Source organism: Peromyscus leucopus, chromosome 1 (genome assembly GCF_004664715.2).
Source record: "Peromyscus leucopus breed LL Stock chromosome 1, UCI_PerLeu_2.1, whole genome shotgun sequence".
Classification (NCBI taxonomy): Eukaryota; Metazoa; Chordata; class Mammalia; order Rodentia; family Cricetidae; genus Peromyscus; species Peromyscus leucopus.
The window spans coordinates 193,591,147-193,617,553 of NC_051063.1; the positions used below are offsets into that span (position 1 = coordinate 193,591,147).

The following is a 26,407-nucleotide window of genomic DNA, read 5'->3' on the forward strand; positions in this document are numbered from 1 at the left end:
AGAGTGAAGCTTGAACAAAAGAAACCTCAAAGACCACCTCTACAGTAACAAACTTCCTCCAACAAGGCCATACCTACTCCAACAAAGCCACACCTCCTAGTACTGCCACTCCCTCTAGGGTCCATTTTCTTTCAAACCACCACAGTAATTGACATGAATGTTTCTGTCATACTTTGTTAAGAATGTATTTGTGCACGGTCGGGCGGTGGTGGCGCACGCCTTTAATCCCAGCACTCAGGAGGCAGAGGCAGGCAGATCTCTGTGAGTTCGAGGCCAGCCTGGACTACCAAGTGAGTTCCAGGAAAAGGCGCAAAGCTACACAGAGAAACCCTGTCTCGAAAAACCAAAAAAAAAATGTATTTGTGCAGATATTTGTATTTTCTTTCCTCAATTTCTGTATTATGTAATATAGCATCAACTAAGAGAATATCAATGGTTATCATATTTAAGTTTGAGATATTAAAACATTGCCATCTATTATAAATTTATAATGCATTGGCGATTGTATGAGGGATAGTGATAGGTACCATGTTAGGCATAATTATGACCTTGTTTAATATATAGTGCATTTGCAATTGTACATGGAATAGTTATATCATGTTTAAGTGTTATTATGATCTGGCTATTGTTTTTACTTGGAAAATAAACATGACATAAGAAGATATGACTGTGTGTCAAGTTGACCAGGAGTAGACTTGTGATAGGCATTCTTAGTTGTCAATTTGACTACATCTATAAGCAACTACATGAAAATGCAGGACATACCTGTTAGGAATTTTTGCTTAACTTGAAGTAGAAATATACAGTTCTAATCTGGATCTTTGAGGTAGGAAGATATGCCTTTAATCCAGATCTTTAATTCAGACATAATCTAAGCCATGTCTTTAGCTGAAAGTCTATACAGAATATGGAAGAAGGAAGCATTTGCTCATTGCCTGCTTGCCCTTTCCTTGATAGCAAATCCATTCCTTCGCTGAGCTTAGAGCCTACTTCTTCAAGATTCCAATGTCTACAGCTGAGACATCCAGCATCATGGACTGAGCAACTACTTGATTCTTGGATTTTCTGTTCACAGTCAGACAGTGTTGGATTAGCAGAACCATAGACTGTAAGTCACAAACTAGAGAACTAATACAATCCTTGATGCCCTTTTTCTCTAGCAGCCTGCATAGAACCTTCTGGTACTATGAAATCTAGCCATCAGGGAAGATGTTTCTAGCTTGTTATATCATGCATCCAAGGTGTGTGGCATCTTATGCAATAGGTTATTATTCTTCTGACTTGTAACGAAAAGGAGTGGCAAGAACCTATATTTATTTACTTTTGGTTGTGGAATCTCCTTGACCAATATATCATATGGAGATGTCCCATATCTGTTTCTAGGATTTTTGTTTAGTAACTATTGACTTCTATAAACATGCCAATTATCCAGCTATGCAGTCTACCTACCCTTTAACTTTAAGAGAATAGAATTTTAAATTGGGATACATATAGTAGCTTTGCATATGGCTTTGTCATACACCCTGCTTTGTGATTAACCATCTCTTCTGTTCTCTCTACTCTACTCCCCTGCTTGTTTCAACTTTCCTACAGTGGGATGGTCCTTCTGTACACTGTGAATATGTGTTGCTCTCATTGGTTGATAAATAAAGATGATTTGGCCTATAGCCATGCAGAATATAGCTATGTGGGAAAGCCAAACTAAATACAGGGAGAAAGAAGGGTAGAGTCAAGAGAGACACCAGCCAGTGGCCCAAGAAGCAAGATTCAAGTTAACCAATAAGGTCACAGCCACATTACAATACATTAGATTAATAGAAATGGGCTAACTTAAATGTAAGAGGTAGTTACTAATAAGTTTGAGCCATCAGTCAAACATTTATAATTAATATAAGCGTCAGTGATTATTTTAAAAGCAGCTGCATGTAGTGGGTAGCTATTTCAGCTTTGATCTTGAACCACTGCCCCGTGAGGCAGCTGGTAACTGCCACACCTATCTAGGGCCTGCCCCTGGAGCATGGCAGATACCAGCTGCCTAACTGGGGTGGTGTTTCAAGGTCAAAGCTGGAACAGCTACCCACTACAGCTTTGGGACTGGGTGGGACAAAAAAGCCTCCAGTTACATTTGGCACTCCAACGTGGTGCACGTACATCCACATAAAACCTAAAAGAGCTTAAAGAAAGGTTCTAAACACACAAAACAGAGCCAGATGCAGCTTCCTAGTTTCACAGTCTCATGCCAGCTGCAGTGCAGAGACTCATCTCCAAATATCTGCCTTTGAGATGGATCTGGCTGCCAACTGCCGTGAGCTAATCTATATGGCAGGCTCCCACAGCCTCTCACATGGACCTTGGTACAGAGAAGTTTCTCCAAGCTGCTGCCTGTGGGCTTAAGCTATCAACACAAGCTCTGGCCACATGATGTGGGGTGGGTTAAGGTTTTTGCTCATATAGACAAAGGGTTAGTGATGCACAATAGAAACAGATTCAGACTAAATGGCCTCTAAATGGGTCACAATATATTTGAAAAATATACATAGGCTTAAGAAAAGAAAAAGGGTGCAGTAAAAAATGAATAGTTTAAAAATAAAGTCTTTAAACAGAGAAATAGCCGGGCGGTGGTGGCGCACGCCTTTAATCCCAGCACTCGGGAGGCAGAGCCAGGTGGATCTCTCTGAGTTCGAGGCCAGCCTGGTCTACAGAGCGAGATCCAGGAAAGGTGCAAAGCTACACAGAGAAACCCTGTCTCGAAAAACAAAAAAAAAAAAAAAAAAAAAAAGAGAGAGAGAGAAATAAAGTAATTTAAAAAAAGAGTAAGCCACATAGAGATGGGGAATACACAGGGAGTCTGAATCCTGTATCGTTGTTGTAGAATATTATTTTAAGGTTTGTTAACTTTTGTTTATGTTGCATTTGTTTAACTGTGAACCTGTGTTACTTTGCCTGTCTAAAATATCTGATGGTCTAATAAAGAACTGAACAGCCAATAGAGAAATGGGAGGAGGGGCTGGTAGGCAAAGAGGATAAATAGAAAGAGAAATCTGGGAGGAAAAAGGAGCAAGAAAAGGAGGAAGACTCCAGGGGCCAGCCATCCAGCTACACAGCAAGCTATGGAGTAGGAATAAGAGTAAAATTTACAGAAGAGAACAGAAAAAGTCCAGAGGCAAAAGGTAGATGGGATAATTTAAGTTAAGGAAAGCTGGCTAGCAACAAGCCAAGCTAAGGCCAGGCATTTATAAGTAAGAATAAGCCTCCATATGTGATTTATTTGGGAGCTGGGTGGTGGGGCCCCAAAAAGAGCAAGAACAATCAACAACAATAATATTGTGTTAATTATGAATTTCTTGAATGCTGACAAGCAAATAACAATTGCTGAGAGTCATGGGATTAAAAGAGGGACTGATGAAATATACCAACCTAGATATTTTAAGAATGTCTTAACTTTTTAAAAAAAGAAGTCAAAAAATGTATTTTTCAAATGGAAATTAAAAAATGCTTTGGAGAAGAGGTTTTGCTATTCCTATTTCCTATAGGAAACAAGAGGCTGTTGATTTGTTCCAGGTTAATATGGATCAGGTTTGATCAAGGGAGGCTTCCTGAACCTTGACAGGTGATATCTATCAATAAAGTTTCAAGCTGCTCTTCCCAGGACATGGCCATTATCTCAACTTTTTTCAGGGATCCAAAAGATACCTCACCCACAGATGGCATGAAGCAATTTGGAGAAAATGACATCCACATCCCCAAGAATTGGTGGGTATGAATGGTCTTTAGTTATTTGGTGGGTCATTGGATGTTTGTTATATTTAGAAGAATATAGGAATATAGGATAAAAAGACAACTATTAATCTCAGATATTTTGCATTGTTATGTATATTGGTATTGTGATACAAATTTAAAATTAATTTTCTTACACTGTACGTATGTTTCTATTCTTGGTTAAAGGATTTTTGTATAATGATACAAATTTAAGGTTATTTTTTACAACATATTGTATATATGTTTCTACTCTTCTTTAAGGTATTGTAACTATTCTGTTTATTTAAAATAAAAGGTAAAGCTCTAGTTTTTGAAAACTATTATTATAAATTATTTAAGATAATCTAACCAGGCAGTGGTGGTGCAAACTCAGCATTCGGGAGGCAGAGCCAGGTGGATCTCTGTGAGTTCAAGGCCAACCTGGTCTACAGAGCAAGACCCAGGTCAGAAACCTAAACTATACAGAGAAACCCTGTCTCAAAAAAAAACAAAAAAACAAAAAAAAAGATAATCAAAAAACATAGGTTAGTAGTTAGTCATCTACAACAATCAAATTTGTAGATATGTTAACTATGCTTTCAAGATCATACAGAGATATATTTTAGATAGATGGTCTTCAAATACTTCAAAGACCTACAGGATATTGCATTTAAAATGTTTTATTAACCTAAGTTTTTTATGTGTCTCATTTCATGACAATGAGAGACACCTGCTTCTAGCAGTACCAATTACTTCAAGGATGATGGGCATCAAATAAACTTGTTATGGATTTGATTTCAATGTGGTAAGGCTAGTCATTTGGGCAAGAATCTGCTCTTGCCTGGACTGCGTGACAGTATGCTGTATAAACTGGAAATGGAGGACCACAGAAAAATGACCACTAAACGTAGCCAAAACAAGGCAGGATGGTTCTTCATGTTCCTGCTTCACAGAAGAAACTTCCAGAAATCCTGCAGGACACATAGAAATGCAACTACCAAATTTCACCAAAAGAGGCAGCACAGTCCTTCAAATTTCCTGCTTCACTAAAAAGTCTTACAGATACTCTAGGCCTATAGGCTGAAGATGGATGCTCCATTACAGAAGACCTTTGGGTGGCTGTCCAGGCAGCCAGATGTGTGTGTAATTTCTACAGTTTTGGAAGTTGCCTGTAATGCCCTTCCTGTTTACATAGGTAATCTTATATCCTTCTGGGTTTTTTGATGGAGTTGAAGACTAGATAGTTATAGTTCTTTTTAACTATAATAAAAGCTAAATTAGATATGAAACTTTAGACTCACAAAGATAGACTAGATGATAGAGTATTTTCTTTAATTTTTCCAAATACAAATAGACTAGATATTTTAAGTGATTCTTAGTTGTTAACTGTTTTTGTTGTATATAATTTTACTTTGTTAAAGTTAAAACCTTCCTTTTGGATTAGACAGAAAGGAGGAAATGCTGTGGGGTGGTCTTTCTGTACACTTGAATATGTGTTACTCAATACAGGGAGGAAGAAGGGTGGAGTCAAGAGAGACACCAGCCAGCAACCCAAGAAGCAAGATGCTAGCAGACCAGTAAGGCCACAGCCACTTGGCAATACATTAGATTAATAGCAATTGGTTAATTTAAATGTAAGCGATAGTAATAAATCTGAGCCATCAGCCAAACATTTATAATTAATACAGGCCTCAGTAATTATTTTAAAAGTGGCTGCAGGACCTGGTAGGACAAAAAAAGCCTCCATTTATACTTTCTTATCCCCAGGATTCCCTCTTCTGTTTATATTTTATCTGTGTTCTACTATCCTCTATTTCTTAATACCCATGAATAGCTATGGTGGTATTTTATTTGTACTGAAATGTGATTTTATTTGTATGTTAATAAATAAAGTTGCTTGGGGGTCAGAGCTAATAGCAAGCCATAGCAGAGCTGGGCATTTGTGGCATACGCTTATAATGCCAGCACTTAGTAGGCAGAGCTAGGTAAGTCTCTGTGTGTTCAGGGATACAGCCAGCATTGGAGACACATGCCTTTAAGACCTGGAGGGCTGTACTTACAGGCAGTGACGAGGCAGTCACGTGTTTGGGTTTACAACCAATGAGAAGGCAGAACAGAAAGACTATATAAAGACAAACACACAGGAAGTAGCTCTCTTTTGGAGAGATCTCTTGGCTTAAGAGGCTAGCTTCAGGGTAAGGCTCTTAGCTCTGATCTCTTGGCTTTCTTCTTTGCATTGGTTCTGTGTTTTTTATTTAATAAGATGGTTGGTTACATCTACTTTATAGCTCCTTTCTACTTTTTATCTTTTAATTCTACAGGCACTGCAACATAAGCACATATAGCTAAAGAACTGAAGCTATTTCAGTTTTCTCTATCTGGGTCTGTATTACCTAACTCAGAATGACTTTTTTCCAGTTTCATCAATTTACCTGAAAGTCTGATGATTTCATTTTTGTTTACAGATGAATAATATTCCCTTGTTTATAGGCAACACATTTTCATTATACATTCATTAGTTTATTAATATTAGGCTGACTTCCATTTCCTGGCTACTGTGAATAAGGCAACAGTGAATATGGAGGCATAATCATCTCTTTGATAAGATATAGAGTCCTTTGTTGTATGGACAGAATGGTATAGCAGGGTCATATGGTAGATCTGTTTCAGCTTTCTGAGAAGCATCCAGACTGATTTCCAGAGTGGCCGCACTAGTTTCCAGAGGGTGAGGAGTGGGGGATGAGAACATAGGGAAATGGGAGGGTCAAGCTGGAACAGGGACAGAGTTGGAGGGCAGGGCAGAAGATACCACGATAGATGAGGACATCATGGGAATAGGAAGAGGCAGGGTGCTGGGGAGGCTCTCAGGAATCCACAAGGTTGACCCCACCTTGGTCTGCTATTGGAGAAATTATTTTGGCCACTCCACGTAGTTAAAAGGATATTTATTTAATGGCGTAACTCACAAATTAAGTAATGGGTAGGTCGCAGGGTCTGGGGAAGGTGTAATGCAGTCCAGCGGTGTTCTCCGGAGCTCTGCACAGTCAATCTGCACTGGTCAGTGTCCCGGCACCGAGAGAGCACCCAGAGCGAGCGCTGGCCCATCCAGCTCTCCGGGTCCCCAGCGCCTCCCCTCGCCCCGCCTCGTAGGCGTGACAGTTGCCAGAGTCTCAATGGGGGTTGGAACTTCCAGAACCAAGCTGGAATGGCTACCCACTACATCTCCCCCTTTTTGTCTAAATAAGAAGGTTCTAAACTAATACAAGACTATATACAAAGGAATGGTTATCAAATATTGTCCAGAAATAATGAGAGATAATGACCTAGATAAGATGTAACTACAACCAATGCAAACAATATCAAGCAAGAAACACATACTAAAATCCAGAGAAGTATAGAGCATAGGTAAACAGCATGTTATAAAGATCATTCAAAGGTGTCCTATCCTAAAGAACCTAAACCTAATACTTAATATGTTCTATCTAAGATATTATATATACTAAGTTGTAACTATAACTGCTAGTCTTCAATCCCATCAAAGACCTGAGAAGGAACATAATGGTCCCTGAGAAATGGTAGATGGATGCAAGCAACTTTCGGGAATCTTGCAAGAGTAGACCAAGACAGCTGGCAGCCTGGACAGTCACCTAATGTTTCTCAGCATTGTTGGTACATTCAAATTGGCTACAGGCCTAGAGTATCTGACAGACCATTTTCAGAAGCAGGATTTCTGAAAGACCATCTTACCCTGTCTTGGCAGAGTACAGTGGTCACTTTCCTTGTGTCCCACTTGTCCAGAAAGGAGAGCATTGCATTTGTACTGTCAGCCATCAAGGCAAGGGCAGTTCTTTGCCCAGTAGGCCATTTTGTGCCAAAAGACAAACTTCCAAATGGAAATGTCTTAGAAGCCCAACATTCTCTCGGGATCAATTGGTGCAGCCAGGAGCAATTATGTCTCACGTCAACAGAATTCTAAGTTATTTAAATGCCATATTCTCCAGGTCTATGAAGTGTTTGAAGATTACCTGCCCATCTGACCTATGTATCTGTAAATCTGGATAACCTAACTAACGTAACTATAGAGATGACAGGCATAGGCTACTATAAATCTATAAATCTTATCTATCGAAATAACCTAAGGACTAAGGCTTCACATAAATAAGGTAAACAGTCTATAAGAAAATGTATGGTGAAGAACGATGACTTCAAAATTGCCATCCCTGGTGGTCTAGTGGTTAGGATTCGGCGCTCTCACCGCCGCAGCCCGGGTTCGATTCCCGGTCAGGGAACCAGCCCGCTAGCTCAGTCGGTAGAGCATGAGACTCTTAATCTCAGGGTCGTGGGTTCATGCCCCACGTTGGGCGCCAGATATTGGAGAAATTATTTTGGCCACTCCACGTAGTTAAAAGGATATTTATTTAATGGCGTAACTCACAAATTAAGTAATGGGTAGGTCACAGGGTCTGGGGAAGGTGTAATGCAGTCCAGCGGTGTTCTCCAGAGCTCTGCACAGTCAATCTGCACTGGTCAGCGTCCCGGCACCGAGAGAGCGCCCAGAGCGAGCGCTGGCCCATCCAGCTCTCCGGGTCCTCAGCGCCTCCCCTCGCCCCGCCTCGTAGGCGTGACAGTTGCCAGAGTCTCAATGGGGGTTGGAACTTCCAGAACCAAGCTGGAATGGCTACCCACTACAGTCTGCTGGCAGTGGTCCAGAGGATGACTTGACCATTCTACTCTGGTGACCAGCCTAGCAAATAACCTAGCTGTCATCATAGCCTTTGCCCAGTGACAGATGGAGGCAGATACAGAGATCCACAGCCAGGCACCAGGCTGAGTTCCGGGAATCCAATTGATGAGAGAGAGAGAGATACTGCAGGTGAGGGACATTGAGATCATGATGGGTGGTTGTGCAGGGATGACTGACCACACTAGTGGAAACCCATGAACTGCGGACTGGTGACTGTGGAGCCCCCATGGGACTGGACTAGTCCCTCTGGACATGAAAGACAGTTGTTTGGCTCAAACTGTTTGGGGGGCACCCAGGCAGGGGGATCGAGCTCTGTACCTGGTGCATGGGCAGGGTTCTGGGAATCTGGTGCCAATGGTGTGACACCTAGCACAGCCTTGGTGCAGTGGGAAGGGGCTTGGACCTGCCTAGGCTCAATGTGCTGGGCTCTGCAGACTCTCCATCAGAGACCTCGATTTTGGGGCTGTGGGGATATGGGGTGGCTTGGGAAAGAGGACTGGGGGTGGGAGGAGGGAAGAGGGGGTGTCTATGGATAGCATGAGTGAGTAGAAAATTTCTTAATAAAGACAAAAAATAAAAAACCAGTTTTCATAAGAACTATTTGTTGAAAATGCTTTCTTTTCTTCCGTGTATATATTTGGCAGATTTATTTAAAATGAGTTAACTATAATTGTGTGGATTTGTATCAAAGCTCCTTATTTTTCTAGTCTAATCTTTCTATTCTATTCCATTGATCATGTGTCTGTTTTTGTGCCAGCACCCTGTTATTTATTTACAACCCACCACTAATAGTAGTATAAAGTGACTCATAACTCTGTAGTATATAAGTTTAGTGTAGGTATGATGATACCTCCAGTAGTATTCATTTTGTTTAGGATTGCTTTGACTATCCTTGGGGATTTTTTTTGTGCTTTCATATTAATTTTAAGAATTTTTATATGCTTGTGAAGAATATGCTGTTTTAAAAATTATTTTCATACACAACTAAACTAAACTGCATTTACATAATTTCTACTCCCCCTTTCCACCTCAACTCCTCCCATGACCCCACCTCCCTCTTAATTTTATGACCTCTGAACACACACATGCGTACATACATATATAACATACTCAGTCAATTTATATGTGCATGTGTTTAGTGCTGATCACTTGGGATTGAATAACCTATTAGGGTGCACATCTCTGGGGAAAACTTATTCTCCCTCTCTCAGCAGGCATTGATTGCCTGAAGGGTGGGACTTTGTGATTTTCCACTGTCCAGTTTGACAGATCAACTGGTTTTGTCATTATGCATGTTGAGATTTCATGATGGTGTTTTGCTGTGGTATGTCTTTTTCTACACTATTGACTAATAAAGAAGATGCTTTGGTTTATGGCAAGGCAGGATATAATCAGGGGAAAATCCAAGCAGAAATGCAGGGAGAAGGGGGTGGAGTTGAGAAGCCAGTGAGCAACCCAAGAAGCAGGATATGAAAGTACCGGTAAGCTACTGGCCACATGGGAATACATATATTAATAGAAATGGGTTGATTTAAGGTATAAGACTAGCTAGTAATAAGCCTGAGCAATCAGGCAAACAATTATAATTAATATTAAGCCTCTGAATGATTATTTATAGGTGGCCACAGGACAGGACATGACAGGACAGAGAAAAAGCTTTGACTACAGTGTTATAATTTTGATTGAATTTACATTTAATGAGTTAATTTCTCTGTGAGGGATGGCCATTATACAATATCAATTTATACATTCTATTAACATGAGAGGTCCTTCCATTTTCTGGTGTCTTCCTTAATTACTTTCTTCAGTGACTTAAAGTTTTCATGGTATAGATGTTTCATTTTCTTGGTCATATTTATTCTCAGATATTTAATTTCCTTGTGGCTATTGTGAATGGAATTATTTCTTCATTTTTGTTGATATGTTAAAGATTGGTATATAGGAAGATTGATGGTGTTGTGTTAATTTGGTGTCTGGACAATTTGCTGAAAGTGTTTATCAGGTCTAAGAGTTTTTGATGGAGTCTTTAGGGTTTCTTAGGTATAGAATATTATCATCTACAAGGGAGGGTATTTTGACATCTGCTTTTCTTATTTGTATCCTTTTTATTCCCTTTTCTTAACTTTTTGCTTCTGTTGAAATCAGGTTAGCTGTCTGTGTCTGAGCACCTTACCCTGGGACAGCTCCACCTCCCCCTTCTTCTGTAGTCTTTATTGCATATTGTGGAATTATATATGCCAGGCACACTCCCCTCATTTATCTCCATTGCCCAGTCTGCCTCCACAGACTTTGCTGCATGTTGTGGTAGTCCTGTGAAGCATCCCATCTTCAGCCAGGTCAGTCCCTTCCTTTTTTCTGAAACCTCTTCTTCATGGCTGGGACTCTACATACTCTCAGTTGGCTCCTTCCTGCAGCTTTCCTCTGCAGACTCCTCTCTCCATGTTGTATGATTCCATGCACCAAGGCACTCTACCCTCCACAATCAGCTCTGGCCTCCCAGACTATCTCCACAGCCTCCATTGCATCCCATGAGACTCAAGACTAGATATGTTATGCATTTTTCATATAGAAATCATTTATCTGGCAACACAAAACACTGATGTGGATTTAAAACACATTTTCTTCTATCCACAGATACTTTGTTCTTTTAACCATTTCTGTATAGGTCTTGACTTACCCTCTGTCAGTGTTACAATTAGTTTATTTTGTGCTCTTAGAGATCCTAAGATAGTGTGGCCTCCTAAAGAATAAATTTAGAAAACTCACATTGCTGATGTTATGAGCAATCTAATGGGAGACACATTACCTGCCAGGCTGAGAACATCATTCCTTCTGCTTTTCTTGTTGGTTTTACTTCTACTTGATGAAGAAGCATCTCATGAAGGCTGTGGGCCACAGCATACACAGCATTGTATGTATTATAAGCATATTCAGTCATGACCGTATCAAAACGATTTCCAGGTGATTGATGCAAGGAAACGTTAGGCAGACAGTTCTCCAGTGTATTGCAGTCATCATCAGCAAATGAACAGTTAAAAAAGTAGAACCACAACTTTGTAAGGTAAAAATCTTCTGGGTATTTGGAAGGGTGAACTGTTTGGATAAAATTTCTGAAACTAGAGATTTCTTTGTGGTGATGTGAGAAAATGAGGCTTCCATGAAATGATTGCAAAATAAAATGCTTTGAATGGAGGATAACATCCCATTCTGAGTTCATGATCCAAACTTTCCTTGTAACTAAAGTTTGTCTTAAATAAAACAGGAAGCCTCTCAGAAAGTCACTGTCACCATAAGTGATGATCACATTTGCTGATGATTTCAGAACCTGTGTAGGTTTCAATTGTCTGTTTGCTAAAAAGGATTGTTTGCTGACTGGGATCATTTCCACAAAATCTACACATATTCTGTTTCTGTCCATTTCTGCCTTCAAGTCTGAGATTATCTGAACACCTTTTTGTTCTTCAGACACAATCAATCCCACCCAATTCCAGTGGAAATAATTCAACAAGGAGACAATACCATAGTGCAGAGACATATCCTTGGAAGCCATTTGATAGAGATCAGGAAACTGGTCATGATTATTTAGGTTAGGATCAAAAGACCCAATGGTCAGCTAAAAGGAAAAGAAGGTAGAAACAGAATTGAGATGAGGAAGCATAAATCACATGCCTAATCATGAAAGACGTATAGAATCAGCTAGAGTGATGAAGATAAACTGATCATCACATTTGTATATGTGTGCTCATGGGGTCAAAGACTGATATTGGAATTCTTACTTTGTCATTCGTCACTTTATTTTCTCTTTTTCTTTTGAGTGTAAGTCTCTAAGTGAACCTGCAGCTCACTGTTTTGACTAGCCTGACTAGCCTGAATAGCCTGAGGGATTCTTTGCTTTACTAGAACTGAGGTTAAAGATGTGTACTTCCATGGCCAGATTTTATGTGAGTGCTAGAGATCCAAACTAAGGTCCTCATGCTTGTGAATCAATTACTCTACTCCCAAAGCCACCTCTCTAGACCATAATACCATTAAAATACTGGTATTCTACTTTCTGAGAGCTTTCTAGAAAGTTCCTGTTCACTCAGAATTCCAGGTAATCAGGGTCTGCTCCAGCCTATCCCTTTTCTCTATCCTAGACCAAGGAAATGTGGATATGTCACCAAGTCACGGAATACTTACACATTGGGATTATAAACTTTCTCAGATGCACAAGAAAAATTTTGTTTTACCATCTTTTGTAGGCTTGGAATGGCACTGAACTTATAAGTATTTTTATCTCTCTCCACTCCACTCATTCTCACCTGTGGATATTTGTAGAGTTCCAGCAGTGTCGCTATATGGGCAGATATTATCCATGATACTCCTGTGAGTACTGCAACAGACTTCATTTCTCTCCTACATGTGTAATTAGGTATATACTTCTTCGGTCCTGACAGCCATGTGATACATCTATCCAATGTCCACCACTCATTGAACAGGACATTATAGATATCATATCCCAGAGACACATTGGGTAAAAGATGGGGGTTACTGTTAATCTCCTCAATGGCCAAAACCATTGCCAGAACAATCTGGTAGTTCTTTAAATTTAACCTGAATAGAAAACACAAGAATATTTAGGGGTGCTGTGGTTTGAATGTCAGATATCTCCCATATACTCATATATGGACACTTTGTCCTCAGTTGATGCAATTAATGAAGACTGTGGACCTTTCAAAAGGTTGGGCATCACTGGAGGAAGTAGGTCATTGGGAACAAGCCTTTGAGATTTACATCTTGGCTTCAGTTCCTGTCCAATCTCTTGTTTCCCAAGTGAAAATACAATGTGGCAAGCCAATTTCCTGCTCTTGCGATTGTGATTTCTCTCCATGTTGTCATGTCTTACCTAACATGATGTCTAGTATCTCCCTGGAAGTGTAAAGCAAAATAAACCCCTTTCCCTTAACTTGCTTTTGTTATTGTATTTTATCACAGTAATGTGAGCAAGATGAAACATTAAAACCATGACTATTATTTTGCATGCAATATAATTATTTTTGTGGATTAAATGCTTACATCTTTATAACATTAACATTTTAAACTTTATATCCTTTAGTATTGGAATAATAATTTTTTTTAGGTAGGTAATATTATCTGATGATGAAAGTGGAGTCTCATGAATGAGATTAGCATTCTTATGAAGGCCCAGAGGCAATACTCAGTTACAGCCTATCTCAGAGAAGCCAATGGGAAGTATGGCCTTGGGGAAACATTCAGAATGAATTTCAGATTTCATTACAAAGGAGCTAGGCTTCTGAAAATTACAGCCCCTGTATTTGAAGTCTGTGAAGCACATTCTCATGGCTGCCACATACATCACCATTTGATAATATTAAAAGGAAATGAGATTATAGGCAAAATAAAAACAATGAGGTAGAGTATGGGGTATGTGCATGGACACGCTTAAGCAGGGAATACTGTGAGAGTATGGTGAAAAGCAGGGGGGTGAAAGGGAGGGCTGACCCAAAGGAAGAGGACATGAAAGCATGGGAAGCCTTACAGCCCAACTTAAGAAAGTAAGAGGAAGCCTAATAGACACATGTGGACTTCTTCCTTCTTTCATTCCTTCCTCCCTTCCACTCTTCCTTTCTCTCTTTCTTTCTTTCTTTCTTTCTTTCTTTCTTTCTTTCTTTCTCCTTCCTTTCTTCCTTCCTTCTTCTCTCTCTCTCTCTCTCTCTCTCTCTCTCTCTCTCTCTCTCTTTCTGATTACAATAATCTACACTGAAAGGCTGGAACTAAATATGAACATTTATGCATATAAAAATTTTCCCTCCAATACTTTGATGTTGGATAAAGTCTGAAGTACAATGGCAAATTTCATCATTTGTGTTTTATCAGTCTCATCTGGTGTAGATATTCTTGTATATATTATTGAAGAACCAGCCTTAATAATATATTTCCCAGGGACTCAGAAGAGAAACTACGAACAGTGAGATTGATTTTTGGGAAAGGAATCTAAGTACACAGAGCTCTTTGTCCGTCTACTTTATTCCTCTAGGATAAAATTCTATCTACACAGCTTCAATCCTGTTCTCGTGCCTAGCTCCTTTGTTGCCTGATTTGTCTGTACCTTTATCTGTTGTACCTTCTAAGTTCTATCTTGATTCTCTCATATTAGTTCTGCCTCAACTAGGTCCCTCTCATCTCATTCTTACCGATCTAGTACTTTCTTATCTGGCTCTTCCTCATCTTTTATCCTGACTTCCAGTTCTCTAATCAAAAATCCTCTCCAGCCAAAATCATCAATATCATCTCCTCATTCTCCTTATACCTCAGTTCCCCATCTCTGAGGTGTTCAGTTATAAACCCAAGCCATAATGATCTTCTGGCAGAACAAGGTCACCAGGCTTAAATTCTTATGGGGTCATAAAGGCAGGTAAGAATTTTCCTCAGACAGTGGTCATCAGGCTTTCTTTTACAACCCAAATGAGTGCCAATGATCTGTTAGTCAAGAAGGAAATTTATGTGCTCAATCTACATTCCTAGAAATTTAGGTAAGAAGTTAGGAGTCTATTAGCAAGGCTGTAAGAAAGGAGGGCCTCACCCTAAATTGCACAAGAAATAAAGCTATCCACATGACCTAGGAAGCAGGTATTGTTTTGTTTGGCCTTGGATGCTTGATAGGTATGTTAGATAAATACACTGTTAGGATTTCTTCGAAGCACACATAGCATGATAAGAAAATCACTGTAGGAACCAGCTAATATATATACAAAAGCTAAAATATCACCAGGACTTCTTTTTTTTTTTTCATTTTTTTCCTTTTATTTTATTTTACAATACCATTCAATTCTACATATCAGCCACGGATTCCCTTGTTCTCCCCCCTCCTGCCCCCCTCCCCTTCCCCCCAGCACACCCCCCATTTCCACCTCCTCCAGGACAAAACCTCCCCCAAGGACTGAGATCAACCTGGTAGACTCAGTCCAGGCAGGTCCAGTCCCCTCCTCCCAGACTGAGCCAAGCATCCCTGCATAAGTCCCAGGTTTCAAACAGCCAGCTCATGCAATGAGTACAGGACCTGGTCCCACTGCTGGATGCCTCCCAAACAGATCAAGCCAATCAACTGTCTCACCTATTCAGAGGGCCTGATCCAGTTGGGGGCCCCTCAGCCATTGGTTCATAGTCCATGTGTTTCCATTCATTTGGCTATTTGTCCCTGTGCTTTATCCAACCTTGGTTTCAGCAATTCTCGCTCATACAAACCCTCCTCTTTCTCACTAATTAGACTCCCGGAGCTCCACCCGGGGCCTAGCCGTGGATCTCTGCATCCAGATCCCTCAGTCGTTGGATGGGGTTTCTAGCATGACTATTAATCACCAGGACTTCTTAAGCCGTGGCTTGACCTTTGGAGAAGTTCTTGACTTTTCCAAGTAGTAGCTTTTGTGATAGCAGCTGAATTCCATTACATTTTCCTGTGGCTTGCAGCAAGATATTAAGATTTTACAATTTGCTTTAATACAGATTCTCATCTGACATTCTGACTATGACAGATAAACTCCCCTTAAAGGTTTGTCACATTTATTATACTCAAATTTATCATACTCAAATGTACTTGAGTATATATTGATATTGAAGGAATATTTGATACAGCTGAATAGTCTCTTGTGTGTAAACCTTCACTGACTTCATAGACTTTCTACATGGTATGATCAGACACTGAACCAACAAGGTAGTTTCTTTAGTTGATGGTTTTCCCATATGCAGTAGTGTTATTTTACTAGTCCACATTACTCAGTTGTGACTAAGGTTTTGTCTTAGGGTTTCTACTGCTGTGAAGAAGCACCATGACCATGGCAACTCCTGTAAAGGGAAATCTTTGAGTGGCTTACAGTTTCAGAGATTTAGTTCATTATAATGGAGGGACATGGCAGCATGCAGACAGACATGGTGCTGGAGCAGGAGCTACATATTGATCCTACAGGCAACAGGTAGTAGTCAGAGACACTGGGCATTTCTTGAACATGTGAGACCTCAAAGCCTACTTCCACAGTGACACACTTCCTCCATCAAGGCCATACCTAGTCTGATAAGGCCACACTTCTTAATAGTGCCACTACCTACGAGCTTATGGAGGCCAATTATATTTAAACCACCACAGGTATGAAAAAAATCAAAAGAAAGAATAACATTTAATACATTCTGGTGTGGTGCTGCGGGCCACAGGAATATAACATAAGAACTCAGCTGGTTATGGCAAAGTCACTACCTGGAGGGATCAGGGAATTCCTCCAGAGGAAGCCAAATCCCAAGGAGTTTTTGGTGTTACTTGGCTTGTTATATATCAGCTGTATTCTGTTATGAAAATCATGTATGCCTTCATAGTTTTTCCAATTGACGTTCCCCTAAGAAGGACTAACAGTGTAGACTGATCACTCTCTGGACATACACATTCCAGGTATTTGGAGAACAGCCTCAGGAAAGGCTTTCTCTGGAATCAGATTATCTCCCTTGGCCACTTTCAAGGACTACAGGAAACACCACCCAGGTGGGCGCCCATTGTTAGTCCCAGGTGGACTAACAATGGTAACAGCCCATGTGCAAGTCTCCTGACTTACGGTAAATTCCACAAGGAGACGCTGCCTAGGAGTGGTGGACATTAATAGCTTTACACAATTTAGCTCAGACCCTCCCTTTTATATACCAGGACTTCCAGGGCACAAGGGGGAGAAGAGAAAAGAGAATGGAAGAACTAGATGGGTAAGAACTTGAGAGGAACAAACTGAGATGGGGAAGAACTAGACTGAAGGGCTAAAAGAGAGGACTAGAGCAACAAGATGGAAGATGAGGAAGAGCCAGATGGGGAAGAACAAGATGAGTAAGAGCCAGATGAGAGAGAAGGAGACGAGAGAGGAACTGATAGGGGAAAGAACTAGATAGATAGATGAGAACCTAGAAGGGACAGAACTAGATGAAGGAATTAAGATAGAACCTAGAGGGGACAGTAGATAAATATAGAGAGAAATCAGGCAAGAAAAGAGCTAGACATGAGAACAGAACTGAAGCTGTGTATAAAGGATGTTATGCCAGAGGAATTAAAGCAAGTGGACGATAGAGCTCTGTGTACTGAGATTCTATTTCCTGAAAATAGTCCTTGCCGTTAGTAGTTCTCTCTCCTGAGCCCCTGGGATGTATAATATTAAGGCTGGTTCCTCTAATATTATACAAGAGTGTGGATTTGCAAAAGCCAAATAATTTAACACTACAAAAACGTCCCAATACTTATAACACTCAGAGGGGTTGTCTTTCGTATGAATTTTCTGACACTGAACTGTGACTGAAGACTTTATGACAGTCATACATATGTGACTTCTTTTGTTGAGAATTCTCACATGCTAAATGAGGCCTGAATTTTATTAAATGCCATGCTAGTGTTTTAGTTAGGATTTTTATTGCTGTGAATATATGCCACAACCATGGCAACTCTTATAAAGGAAAGCATTTAATTGGGGCTTGTTTATAGGTACAGAAGTTTAGTCCATTACTGTCATAGTGGGAAGCATGCTGACATGCAGGCAAATATGGTGCTGAAGAAGTAACTGAAAGTTTTACATTTGGGTTTGGAAGGCAGCAGGAAGAGAGTATATTACTGGGCTCATCTTGAGCTTCTGAAACCTCAAAGACCACCCCCAATGATACACTTTCTCTAACAAGGCCTCACCAACTCCAACAAGACCACATCTCCTAATAGAACCACTCCCTATGGACCTATGGAGGCAATTTTCATTCAAACCATCCACACTAAGTTCATTTCATTCATAAGGTTTCTTTTGGTATGGATTATTTTGGTATGGATAAGGTGTGCTCTGTGACTGAAGTTCTCTTCTTGTGAATCACAAAGACTTACTGTAGTGGAAGCTTCTTTTTGCACAGTAAGATCTGAATTATGACAAAAACTTTCTTTGTGATCATTATATTCAGATGATTTCTATTTTTCTGTCTACATTGTGGTGCTGGATAAGACATGAAGTTTCACTGAAAGCTCATTACATTAAATGCACACTTGGGTGCTGAATAATGTGGGGAGTCAATATGAAGTTTTTCCCATGCTCAACACACATATAAGGTTTATTTTCTCCTGAAAAGAATTCTTTGCTGTTCTTCATAGACTTACCCACATCCACCATACTCATTAGATTTATTTAATTTTTAAAGACAAGGTATCACGTGCCTTGGGTGGGCCTCAAACTCTCAGAGATCTGCTTGCATTTGCTCCTGACTGCTGAGATTAAAGGTATGTGCCACTGTGTCTAACTCACAGGATTTTTCTTGACAATAGACCCCCTGATGCAACTAGGTATGTAGTATGGCAGGAGTCACTGCTGCACATGGTACACTTATAGAGCATCTTCCTTTTAACTTTCTGTTGCTGAATAAGTTGTACACTATGGATGTTACATTTGCAAGACTTGGCTTTGGTATGAACTTTGTATGCACGTGCACCATGTTCATGTTGGAGCCTATGGGAATGAGAAGAGGGCATTGGGTCCCCTGGAATTTGAGTTACAGGTGATTGTAAGATACTATATGGGTTCTGGGAACCAAACCTAGGTCTTTAGCAGGACCAGTAAGTGTCCCTATTTGCAGAGCCATCTTTCCAGCCCAGTGGCATGAACTTTCTTATGCATACTCTCTGCTTCAGGGTTTATCAGACATTTTACAGGATTTATCAGGTACTTTACATTTACTGGATTTTTCTCTAGTATGATTTTTTTTTATTTTGATTAAGACATGAGCTCTGACTGAAAGGTTTCTCATATTCCTTACATTTATAGGCTTTCTCTCTAGTGTGAGGTCTATGATGTTCTAAGATTGAGACCTGAGTGAAGACCTTCCCATTTGTATGACATTTATAGGCTTTATCAGTGGTAGAAATGCTTCCCTATTTACTAATGTGAGGCATGTCCATTAAGATTTGTTTATAGCCACTACTCTGAAAATAGATTTATATGTTCCTGTTTATCAGCTGCTGAATTCTGGTTGAAGTTCATGTCATACTTATAGTCATTAATGGTCTATAGTCTAAGGAGTCTATTCTGTATCAAGTGTAGATTCTAGACTGAAGCTTTTTCAGCTTCACTGTTGTTCTCAGTGGTGAAGGGTTTTTTTTTTTACATATTATCATTAATATGTCCAAACTGGAATTTGTCTGGTCTTAAGAGTTTGGGCAATATCCTATTTGAATCCTCTTATTCTCACTTTGTGTGAATGTGAGAACTGAAAAATTTTACTTATAAATTAATAATAGCTTGTTTTGTTATCTGTTTTCTCTTTACATGAGCACTCATTCTCTCATATGACTTCTCTGTACTTACTTTCTACAGCAAAGATCTGAAGATCTTGTTCCCCCCAGGAGATTCCATCATCCTTGGAAATTGGAAATCTACTGTGGAAAAGGAGTTTCCTTGCACTATTGATGGAATACTGATTCCTGAGTAATCTCTCGGAGACTCTTGCTATAAGGAATTCAAGTGTCTCTCAAGAGAAAGCACTTCCCTGGATGTGGCCCAGGGATAGGGAGGAATTCAATAAATTTGGGTTGTGGAAAGGCAGGGAAGGACATTGCGGTTATTTGAAAGAACATGACTCCCATAAAGAGTGACACTACTAGGAGGTATGGCTTTTTTGAGGAGGTATCGCTTTGTTGGAGGAAGTGTGCCACTTGTGGGGGTGGGCTTTAAGGTCTCCTAGGCTCAAGCTATGCCCAGTGTGAGTACAGATGCCTTTTGCTACCTGCAGATCAAGAGGTAGAACTCTGAGCTCCTTCTCCAGCACCATGTCTGCCTGCAACTGCTAACTACACCTCTGAAACTGTAAGCTAGCCCCAATTACATGTTTTTCTTTTATAAGAGTTACCATGGTCATGGTATCTCTTCACAGCAATAGACACACTCACTAAGACAGAAGTTGGTACCAGACTAGGGTATTGCTGTGATTGGCCTGACCATTTTTTTATTCAGAGAAATATGAACTTTGGGACTTTGGACTAGAAAAGAAGCTGAATGCTTTAAGTGGGGATTAAGGGGCCATAATAGTAAGGGCATGGAAGACAGTGGTGCTGAGGGTGATTTGAAGAGTGGAGGCCTGAAATCCATAGATTTCAGAGGAGAACAATGTTGGAATGTTGCCCAGAGATTGTTCTTGTGATATTTTGGTGAAGAATGTGGCTGCTTTTGCCCTTGTCTGAAGAGTCTGCCTGAGGCTAAAGTAAGGATATTTGGATTAATTCCATTGGCAGAGGAAAACTCAAAATAGCCTAGTATAAGCTCTGTCATGTGGCTATTAGTGTTAGCTATAGTGTAGTTTTTTAAAGAAAAAGAGCAAGCTGAGCAATAAATATAAAATGTACAATAGGAGCACTAGGAAGTGGAATGGAGCTAAATCCTTTGTTCAAAGAGATAAACACATTATGGAATGAAATAAAGCCAGTGGTGACTGCAGGGCAAAATCCCACTCAGCTAAATTTCCAACTTGTGAAAAGGAATTAAAAAAAAGCTGAGAGCTGGGTATGGTGGTGCACGCCTTTAATCCCAACACTCCAGAGACAGAGGCTGGTGGCTCTCTGAGTTTGAGGCCAGCCTAGTCTACTGATCCAGTCCAGAATAGCCAAATATAGTCAGTCAGTAAAAGAAATGATCAAAACCAGAGCATTGGTGAAGATGTAATTGAATGAGGGAAGGGGGGCATGTTCCAGCCCCAGTAAGCAGCAAACTTCATAACTTCAGTCATGTGGTTCTGGAGTGAAGGACAGAAGAAAGGGGCTATAGAATTTGCCTCTGTGACTAAGGAAAGCTGCTGAGGCAAGGCATGTGCCAGGGTTGTCCCTGAGTGGAGGTCTAGAGAGGCCATTGTGTGAAGCTATAAAATTGAAGCCTGGATTACCTTGGTGACCCCAAGATGTTGGAGATGCCAGAGCTGTGGGATACCTGCTGGGGAAAGCAGCTAACAGGGAGTAGAACCAGCCCAAGTAAAGGAATGTGTTACAGTCAATAGAGCTAAAAGCAGTTGGAGATCTGGAGTGTTTTGACATCAGACATGGAGATGCAGTTTGGAGTTTTCTCAGCTGGTTTTTTGTCTTGTTTTGTCCAGTATTTCCTCACTGTGCCCTGTGTTTTGAAATAGTAATGTATCTTCTGTGCCATTGTATGTTGGAAGTATGTGTTCTGCTTTTTTATTTTGATTTTACAGGAGGATAACAACTAAGAGATTGAATGAAATGTTCCCACCCTTCACCACAAGTGTGCACCTCACCTGGGCAGCACCCTAAGGCTGACCTTCTGGTTGGGGATGCAGGTGAGCCAACCCTGAGGGCCTGAGCATAGGAGAGATGACCACACCCCCATCACCAGCCTTGTTGTGGCCTGGGTGAGAAAAAGATGCCCCCCTTACTCATTACCACCTGTGGCAGGTGGGAGAGATGGCCCTCAGGTCACAAGAAGGGAGAACTAGCCCTGCCCCTCATGGGAAAGCAGTGCACCTCTACCCCCAATCTGGGCAGCACAGTAGGAGTGATCCTGTGGTTGGGGAGACTGGTGAGCCAGCCCCAAGGATGTGAAGGCAACAGAGCTGACCCCACCCTCTCCTCTGCCATGCAGTGGCATGGGTGAGGGAAAGATGCTCTCACTCCTCCACCCTTTGCTACCTGCAGCAGGTGAGAGAGCTGGCCCCAGCATCATGAAGTTGAGAGAACCAGCCCTGCCAAACATCCGCTGTAGCACACAGGAGAGCAGGCCCTGTACCCTGTCTGGGCATCACACTAGACCTGACGATGTTGTCAGGGATGCAGATGAGTCAGCCCTGAGGGTGTGAGAGCAGGAAATGCTGCCCCTGCCCTTCCTTTGTATTCCTCCTATAGCAACTAGGAGAGAGGACCCTGCACCTTGCCTAGGCAAAAGAGTAGATCTTGCTTTGAGTGTGTGGGATCTAGATCTTAGGACCTAAGAGCAGGAGAAAGGACCCCTCTCCTTGCTATAAGATGCTTTGGGTGAGCCAGTTGAAGCAGTACTGGAGAGCTCACCTGGATAGTGATGATGGGGGAGGGCTAGCAGACTGACCAAACCAGCTCCACCCAGGCCCAAAACCAGGGCTATGAGTTGGCCCACCCCAACATACATTGAATCTATGAACTGTTAGAGCATTTGAAGGGGATGAACCTATAGATCCAAAACAGCAGGATCTCCATGACATAGTACAATAGGATATCCAAGAGGAGCCCCAGTGAAAGCCCATTATTATTGGTGTAGCAGGAAACAGAGGCCTCAAGTCAGACCAATGACTCACAACAATGAACACTTGCAAGTAAAGATGAATGAATTAAAGGTGAGCTGTGTGACTTAATAGACCACACTACAGCTTTTGTGGCAAGATTCTTCTCCTCCTCCTTCTCCTCTTCCTCCTCCTCCTTCTCCTCCTCCTTCTCCTCTTTCTACTCCTCCTCCTCCTTCTTCCTCTTCTTCTTCTTGCTTTGTTTTGTTTGAATTTTGGGTTTTCTTTTAAATTTGGTTTTGATGTGGGGGTAAGTTGCAAGGGCAGAGGGCAGATGTGAGGAGAAGAGAGAGAAGTAGGGACAATATGCAAGATGTGAAATCCACAAAGAATCAATAAAGTTTAAAAAAGAGAATGCTTGAATCTCAGAACAGACTTGGAACTTTAAACTTTTAAATAAGTTAGATACTGTTATAGACTATGGGGACTTTTGAATTTCAACTAAATGCATTTTTGCATTATGATGTGGCTGCAGGCCTATGGGGGCCATGGAGTGGAATTTGATGGTTTGAAAGAAAATGGCCCTCATAGGGAGTGACACTATTAGGAGGCATGGCTTTGTTGGAATAGGCATGGACTTGTTGGAGGAAGTATGACACTGTAGGAGTGGGATTTGAGGTCTCTGATACTCAAGCTATGCCCAGTGTGAGTACAAACTCCTTCTGCTACCTACAGATCAAGAGGTAGCACTCTCAGCTCCTGCATCACCCTGTCTGTCTGCATGCTGCCATGTCTTGCCATGATGACAATGGATTAAATCTATAAAACTGTAATTTAGCACCAATTAAATGTTTTCCTCTATAAGAGTTACCATGGTCATGGTGCCTCTTCACAGAAATAGAAATCCTAACTAAGACAGATGCCCAGTAAAACTATATTTCTGTAATTCTCTAACACCCTGTCTTTGTAGAGAGCTCTGAACAGAGTCCAGGTTCCCCATTCCTTCCTTATAAGATATGCAGTCACAGCTTTAAATATCATAAACTATTGAAATAAGATATGATGGCCCCATCCAATCCCTGTACCTTCTCAGTTTCCCATAGAAACTGAAGATCTGGAGAAAATATTCACACTGGCTCTCCCAAAACTGAATCTGGGCTCTTGGTGACCCTACTGCTTTCAAGAATCATATTTCCTCCATCCTTTTCAGAAGGATAATGACCAGATGGAGAGGAAGGACTAGAGACTGACCCATAACAGATATTCTCATTCACAGCCTTTATAGGGGCTGCCCAGATGGCCTAAAGGCTTCAGTAATATATTACTTCCAGTGGTGGGAATCTGGACTGTTTTATTTACATGTTTTTATAATTAAAATGTTAGATTTATTCTTTGAAAAGTAAGCCACCCACCTGTGGACCATCCCTACTCTCTCAGTTCCCTCCAGCAATCACCTCCCCCAATCACAGGCCACACCCACCAGTGGACCAGTAGGCCACCTGCCTACAGACCTAACCCCATTCTCTCAGGTCCCGCAGGCAAATACTCACTTCCCAAACACAGGACACACCTGCCAGAAGACCAGGTAGGATAGCTGTCCATGGAACCCCTCCCCAATTCTTTCTACTCCCTCAGACAGACAGCCCCACCCCAACCACAGGCCACATCTGTCAAAAGACCAGGTAGAATAGTTGCCCATAGATCCCCCCAACTTCCTCTAGTCCCATAGACAGAAACACCCTGCCCAACCACAGGCCATAACTTCCAGAAGATCTGGTAGGCAGCCTATCCAATCCTGAGATCCCCTCCCCTCCTCATTGCCCTATCCCAGCACTCAACTTAGGTGGACATTCCCTGCTAGACCAAAGGCTATGCTGGCCACCAAAATTCCAGATAAGTCATCTATCTGCAAACAGATATTCCTTCACCTGCTCAGTGCCCCCAACACTATCCCTAACCCTCCTACCTTCCTCTTTGCTATGTATCCACTTCCAACTTGGATTGAGACTCCTTGCTAGAAAAGAGGCTATATAGGCTACAAGAAGTCCTGATCCAACTATGACTGAGACTCCTGCTCAACAAGAGACTGCAATGGCTACCAGAAGTCCAGCCTTCAACTCAGGTGGAAACACCCTTGCTCAGCATCAGGCCACACAGGCCAAAAGACCAGAGAGAAAACAGAAACCAAGGAACAAAACACCCACCCAACAAAGAAAAACCCAGAAATCAACACCTAGACCTATAATTACCTCAAACCAAGAAGCCTAGATGCCAGAATAAGAATACAATCAAGAACTACCAGGGCAGTATGTCACCACAAGAACCAAGCTATCCTACTACAGCAAGTCATGAATATCTAACACAGCTGGAGCACAAGAAAATGACACTAGAGCCAACTTTATGAAGACAATAAAAGTCCATAAAGAAGAATTGAATAAATTCCTTAAAGAAATTGAGGAAAGAAAAGCAAAAAATTGGAGGAATGAGTAAATCCCTTAAAGAAAGCCAAAAAGCCATGAAAAAACAAATAGTTGAAGGAAACAAATAAAAATGTTCAAGACCTGAAAATGGAAAAAAATCAAAACAACAACAACAAAAAAACCCAAAAAACTGAGGTAATTCTGGAAATGGAAAAATGTAGGTAAGTTAACAGGAACTACAGATACAAGCATCACCAGCAGAGCATAAGAGATGGAAAAGATAATCACAGATATTGAAGATGTGATAGAAGAAATAGATACATCAGTCAAAGAAAATCTTAAATCTAAAAAATTCCTGTCACAAAACATCTAGAAAATCTGGGACACCATGAAAAGACCAAATCTATGAATAATAAGAATAGAAATCAATCCCATCTCAAAGGCCAAGAAAATATTTTCAACAAAATCATAGAAGAAAAATCTCCTAGCCTAAAGTAGGAGATGCCTATAAAAACACAAGAGGCAAACAAAACAAATACCAAATATGTTTGGACCATAAAAGAAAGACTCCTTGCCACATAATAAGCAAAACACTAAAGATACAGAAGAAAGAAAGAATATTAAAAGCTGCAAGAGAAAAATAGCAAGTAATATATAAAGATAGATCTATTAGAATAACACCTGACTTTCTCAACAGAGACTCTAAAAGACAGAAAGGAAAGATGTACTGCATACTCTAAAAGACCACAGAAGCCAGCACAAACTCATATACCCAGCAAAATGTTCTTTTTTTACTTTCATTTTTTATTTAAAGGGTTTTTTTTTATTTTACATACCAACCACAATTCCCCCTTCCTCTCCTCCTCCTGTTCCTCTTCCACATTCCTCCTACTCCATCTCCATCCAGTCCTCAGAGAGGGTAAGGCCTCCCATGGGGAGTCAACAAAGTCTGGCATATCAAGTTGGGGCAGGACCAAGTGCCCCCTCCCTTGTATTGAGGATGAGCAATGCATACCTGCTGTGGATATGGTTCTGTATAAATAAAACACTGATTGGCCAGTGGCCAGGCAGGAAGTATAGGTGGGACAAGGAGAATTCTGGGAAGTAGAAGGCTGAGAGGAAGGGAGACACTGCCAACCGCTGCCATGACAAGCAGCATGTGAAAATGCTGGTAAGCCACGAGCCATGTGGCAAGGTATAGATTTATAGAAATGGATTAATTTAAAATATAAGAACAGTTAGCAAGAAGCCTGCCACGGCC

At 40.9% G+C, this 26,407-nt stretch overlaps 1 protein-coding gene and 1 non-coding gene across 2 annotated transcripts in view; one reads left to right on the forward strand and one right to left on the reverse strand.

Moving 5' to 3' along the window:
• Positions 1-26,407, reverse strand: part of LOC114685190 (vomeronasal type-2 receptor 116-like) — an 83,411-nt gene that overhangs the window by 31,188 nt on the left and 25,816 nt on the right. The window contains exons 2-3 of the mRNA XM_028859808.2: positions 12,784-13,075; positions 11,289-12,095 (exon numbers count right to left, since the gene is read on the reverse strand). Of these exons, the coding sequence (XP_028715641.1) occupies positions 11,289-12,095; positions 12,784-13,075 (1,099 nt within the window). The remainder of the gene's footprint in view (positions 1-11,288; positions 12,096-12,783; positions 13,076-26,407) is intronic.
• On the forward strand, positions 7,956-8,027 carry Trnae-cuc. The gene has a single exon. It is a non-coding gene; the product is annotated as a tRNA-Glu (tRNA).